The 6163-nt window shown below is 40.0% G+C and overlaps 1 protein-coding gene across 5 annotated transcripts in view; it reads right to left on the bottom strand.

The window, feature by feature from the left end:
- Positions 1 to 1953: 1953 nt before the first annotated feature.
- Positions 1954 to 6163, bottom strand: part of LOC121854791 (aminoacylase-1-like) — an 18106-nt gene continuing 13896 nt past the window's right edge. For all 5 annotated transcript variants that reach the window (XM_042349574.1, XM_042349577.1, XM_042349578.1 and 2 more), the window contains exons 8-10: positions 5335 to 5417; positions 2782 to 2842; positions 1954 to 2531 (exon numbers count right to left, since the gene is read on the bottom strand). In XM_042349574.1, coding sequence (XP_042205508.1) covers positions 2379 to 2531; positions 2782 to 2842; positions 5335 to 5417 — 297 coding nt within the window. In that variant the 3' untranslated portion in view covers positions 1954 to 2378. The remainder of the gene's footprint in view (positions 2532 to 2781; positions 2843 to 5334; positions 5418 to 6163) is intronic.

Genomic DNA, 6163 nt, shown 5'->3' with positions numbered 1-6163 from the left:
CCCTCATAACACCATCTGTGAGGGAATTACTACACCACGAGGCCTCATAACACCATCTGTGAGGAATTACTACACCACGTGAGGCCCCTCATAACGCCATCTGTGAGGGAATTACTACACCACGTGAGGCCCCTCATAACACCATCTGTGAGGGAATTACTACACCACGTGAGGCCCTCATAACACCATCTGTGAGGGAATTACTACACCACGTCATAACACCATCTGTGAGGGAACTACTACACCACGTGAGGTCCCTCCTAACACCATCTGGGAGGGAGTTACTACACTACGTTTTTGCTGTTCAACACCTACATTAATCTGTATGTTCACTGTATGTTCCTTTACCTTTCTCTAATGAAGGCTTTTGTTAAACCACCAATGTATGTAATAAGTCATTTATGTCCAATGTATATTTTCAGCCTTCGGGCTGCAGAACTTTTTCCATAAACCGTCAATTATTATTATTATTATTATTATGACACTTATGACACCCAGACCTACTGATGACACCTATGACACACCTGTGGAACAATATACCTCCGTGTGAAGGTGTGGAACAGTGTACCTCAGTGTGAAGGTGTGGAACAGTGTACCTCAACCATACCAGGAACCACAACACTTTTAAAACATCTCTTAAAAGACGTTGACTGACAATATCCAAATGTTAGTCACACTGTAGCACCTAAACAACTCTTACCCTTGATCACAAATTACCAGTATGCAAATTTCCATTATTTCTTACACGGATAATAAATAAAACTTCAAAATAGTCAAACAATTTAAGTACTTGACGGGTGTATTGTAATATCCAGGGAAGTAATAGTCAAAATACAATTTAATATTATCAACAAAATCTCAATAGTAACATCAAGGAATTCGTAAAACAATGAATACAATAACAGCCAGGGCTAAATTACCGGCAATCACCACACAAGCTGGTGATGTTACTCGAGTTATTATATTTCTAACTTCAATTCAAGAAAGTGCCATGTAAACCTAGGATATACGTTATACTTAACTAAATGGAATGGAAATTTTCAAAGGCTAGTTAAGTCGTAGGCGAGCCAGCACACAAGTATGGTCAAGGCGCTAGCATTGTCTGGTCTAGTGAGTGTGAGATATCATAAACCAGCCGAGTTACTTTGTGGTGTATTGTGAGCATGACGTGGTTGTTACGGACGAATATATTGGTAAAATTAACTAACCACGTCAGTAAAAATTAACAAACATTTACTAAAATGAATTTGGGGTAAATCCAATATTGACCTTTATATGTATATTCAACTTATTTAAACTATAAAACCAATAAAACTGTAGCAAAGATAACAATAATATATGTAAAGCCAACCCAAGCCAAACCTTTCCCAACAACTTGAAGACGACCACACATCATAGCTTCCCACCACCATCTCTTGCATTAAAATCCTGATACTACGGTTTTTCTTCTTGCAACATTGTCAATAGGAAAAATATACCTTTTATTTCTCATGTGTTTTATTATTTTAGTATTAGTGTCATACCCACATATTCCTTTATGTATGTTAGTCCACAACCAACACACTACTGTATGTATGGTCAAAAACTACCTTACCCCCAACATTAATATCTCTACTAAGGAATGAAGAACGTGTTGTATGGTAACTTTCTGGAGTAAAGTAACTTTCCCAGACAAACACAATTCATCACTGTAATCTTGTTTAAATACAGTTTTATTATTAGCAAGTATACTGTAATAGGATACAGTCACATGCTGGTAACACATACAAGACCTCACTACTGCTTGACGTGTGTTGACGAATCCAGGTAAAAAAGTCACAGGAAAAAAGTCACAGGAAAAAAAGTCACAGGAAAAAAAGAAAAGTTAACTATCGAATTCTCACATTTTTTAAGGTTAATATGTCAACCTAACCTAACCTAACCTAACCTAACCTAACTTAACCTAACCTTTATTACCGTCCACCATAAATTAATTGTGACTTTTTTTCCCTAGCCAAAATTGTGACTTTTTTTCTGTGACTTTTTTTTCTTGTGACTTTATTACCGGCCACCGTGTTGACATGTTACATCATATATCACGTGATTCCCCGGTCAAGAAGACCTACAAAAAGTGCTCCAGGTTCACCAACGTTCTACACAGTTTGTTACTGACTTGAGGATCAGACACTACAGCATATTTCACCTGAAGATTAACCACCCTAACGTTACCTGGGGATTAGGTTAAGTGATATTAGCGTTAGCTTGGTTAATATTCGTTGTGAAATAACCTATAGTGTCTAATATTCATAGGAGTCTAAAAAAAATCTAATGGCAAAAACAAGGAAAAGATGAGTTGTATTGACCGTGTGTGGGCCCCGTGATCGTGGCTTTTAATACTATCAGAAGGACTTCACATTGGCCAGGGCAGGTATGATGGTCGCGTAAATATCTATACCACGCAGGAACACTTTCTCGTTGAGGTACTCGTTGTGGTCATGCAGAAGCCGAGGTGTGTTGTTCATTGGCGAGAACCCCAGGACATCTATACCAAGCTGTGGAGGAGAGAAAGAACACTTAATTAATACCTGTACTGATGCTTTCCTGGTGGTGTTATCACTGTTAGTTCACGAGGGAATAAGCTCACACAGGTTTGGTTTGGTTAAGTTATCAGATCGCAGTAATAACGCAACATTACACACAAAATAGAAAAAATGATTCCGGTCTTGGCTGTACCAATATAATAGTTCAACATGAAAACATTTTAAGTGTTAACCAGGTGATGTGGCCAGGACTACTGCTTACCTTCCTGACGTAATGGGAGTCTGTACCTGCCGGGAATATTCCTTTCTCAAGTTCAATATTTCTGTAAGTAGAATTTTCATATTAATTTTTATTCATTATGATATCTCACACACAAAATAGTTACCTTTTTATTAGATCTCTCATATATATATATATATATATATATATATATATATATATATATATATATATATATATATATATATATATATATATATATATATATGTGATAACCACAAGGAACACGAAGTTCCCAAGCGCTGTGTAATTCACATCTTCATGAGCACAGACTATACAAATCAAGGTGTATATATACACCTTGATTTGTATTTCTTTATGCACCTACAGTGATTTACTTGCATATATATATATATATATATATATATATATATATATATATATATATATATATATATATATATATATATATATATATATATATATATATATATATATATATATATATATATATATATATATATATATATATATATATATATATATATATATATATATATATATATATACACAAAATAAGTATTTACTTTTTATGATAAATTTATCCTGACAGTGAAAATGACTCGGGTAAGCACAACTGTCACTTAGAGACTGTATACAACACACTACACTAAACCCTTCGGTACACAATGAGGCAGTGTCGAAATTAGTTAACAGTTTACAGCAAAATTTTAATATTATATTGCAGTAATATTAACAGACCTGCTGTAAGTGTGTTTATTGGCAGTTATATTAACACACACACACACACACACACACACAACCGTGGTCATGGAGACACCGTGTGGTGGTGTCACAGTACCTCACTCTGCTAGGTTGTGTTGTGCTTTCTCGTAATAAAGGTGTAAAGCCGACCCACTGTTGTTCCCAGGGTGGACTGATTATCACCGCCTGGTCAGAAGATGGTGATCGGTTCCCAGGGGTGCTTATCTCACTGGTGGGTCACGGCTCTTGCTGGTACTGTCTAGTGCTGATTTCACTGGCTTAAACACTGCCCATCACCGTTCAACACTTCCGAAACGAAATTGTTACTTTTGACGGGATGATGTTGATATCCTGGTGGTGAGGATGGGTCGAGGACAGAGACTTGAGGAATGGGCCGACATTGGCCAAGGGAGGCCGCTGAGCAGCGGGAGCAGCGCCTGATTGGTCTTGACCCTCCGGTGGTCAAGGATGTAATGTGTGGTGTGGTGTGGTGTGGTGTGGTATGGTGTGGTGTGTGGTGTGGTGTGGTGTGGTGCGGTATGGTGTGTGGGGTGGTGTGGTGCGGTTTGGTGTGTGGTGTGGTGTGGTGTGGTGTGTGTGTGGTGGCAGTAGTACTAACACCTACAACCATGGTGCTACATGCCTCAACGTACAGTCAGCAAAAAAAAATGTTCTGCACCTCTTGGTCTGATGGCCTCTGCAATGATCACTGACTGAGGCCATGTTAATTTGGTAAGGTTGGTATTTCTGGTTGTGTGATGCATTGTATAACCAGTATGATGTATTTTTTATATCACAAAGTTAATACAGAGTAATTTACAGGAATAACCTTGTCATGGGTTCCGTTGAGCCTCCCACACAAATCCCAAATGTTTGTTTAGGTAGAGATAAGGTACCCGGCCAGCCGATAGGGGGAGGCCAGTGAGACAGTGTTGTACTGATCATCATTTCACGCCTCAAAAACCACATTTTAGTCAGTGGGCTTTAGACCTTGGGTGAGGGAAGACCTCCTGCTCCGCGGACTTAGAACAGGGGCCATACAGTCCTACCAGTGCTACGAGTCTGTGTGTGCAAATCCCCGAGATTGTTGTTAAGTCCAGCGACAAGTTAACGCATCCTGTAAAGGAAGTGATCAATGGTGAGGGCCTGTTGCTACAAGAGCACTCCAGGCCGGCCTAATAGATCTAAACGATTAATTCCCCCAGGTTGACAAACTCTCCCTTATAACTTACGGTCCTGCGGCGTGAATGTGAGTGACTGACCTATCCATGCAAATTATAAGTCCAGTGTATGGAATTGTGCCAATTAAACGTAAGTGCAATTATCTGCCCGTATCTGTGACCCCTCTATTATTATTATTACCAGAGGTAATGACTGATTGGTTATGACAAAGTATAACCAATAACTTAGATGGATGTTGGAAATTAATGGAATTCATTAAATCATCATTTATCAAGTACACAACGCATTGAATGCCGGAAGCAGAGTGAAATTCTACGTAGTGATACACCATAATCTCCTGGGTGAGTAATCAGTGTGAAGGTATCTGAGTTCTACGGTAAGAAAACCGATTTCTCGCATTTAAAACGTAACAAACCTGCGTAAATAAGTGTTGCTCAGAATTCTTGGTCCGGTGTATCATATTGTATAACAACCATAAAGGTGCAAAAATTTTTGTTGGTTGACTGTACACAACTGGATATAAGTGCTGTAACCAGATACTGTGTTCATGCTCGTCTGTCCACTAAACATTTCCAAACTTGTTAATTTAATTGATTTATGTTTATTTATTATGTGTAAGATTGTTGAAAATATGTTATTAACTCTTACTCTTTCTTGCAGGCATCAGAGAAAGCGTCCCACCACGGATTTTTACCGTCCTCAGCACATGTCATTTCCTTGGAGTCTAATGCCTGAAACAGACATTGCATATACTGTACTTAAGTAAATTATTAAATAAATGAATGTGTGTGTGTGTGTGTACAGTCTTTGCTCGTCTCAAGTGTAAAAGTGTTTCTTGGTGACCAGTGTGAAGCTGAACGAGACTCATCCACTACTGGTTCTCTCCTTAAGTTAATTAATTCCTCCAGTGTGCTCATGACGAGGCTGTGAGCTATAAGTACATCAGAGAATATAACACAAGGTTAAATAATCTGTTACACGTGTGGGTGTGTAACGATAATGAATAAAAAGTGTGTGTAGGTGTGGGGTGTAGGTGTGGGGTGTAGGTGTGGGATGTAGGTGTGGGATGTAGGTGTGGGGTGTAGGTGTGGTGCGTGGGATGTAGGTGTGGGATGTAGGTGTGGGATGTACGTGTGGGATGTACGTGTGGGGTGTACGTGTGGGGTGTGCGTGTGGGGTGTGGGATGTAGGTGTGGGGTGTATGGGTGTGGGATGTGGGTGTGGGATGTGGGTGTGTGGTGTGGGGTGTGGGGTGTGGGTGTGGGGTGTGGGTGTGGGTGTGGGTGTGTGGGGTGTGGGTGTGGGATGTAGGGTGTACGTGTGGGGTGTGGGTGTGGGGTATGGGGTGTGGAGGTGTGGGATGTGGGTGTGGGATGTGGGTGTGTGGTGTGGGTGTGGGGTGTGGGTGTGGGTGTGGGTGTGTGGGGTGTAGGTGTGGGATGTACGTGTGAGTGTGCGTGTGGGGTGTGCGTGTGGG

This window comes from Homarus americanus, unplaced genomic scaffold (genome assembly GCF_018991925.1).
Source record: "Homarus americanus isolate GMGI-L3 unplaced genomic scaffold, GMGI_Hamer_2.0 scaffold53233, whole genome shotgun sequence".
Lineage (NCBI taxonomy): Eukaryota > Metazoa > Arthropoda > Malacostraca > Decapoda > Nephropidae > Homarus > Homarus americanus.
The sequence above is the reverse complement of the archived record's forward strand: the minus strand, read 5'-3'. Positions and strand labels throughout refer to the sequence as shown.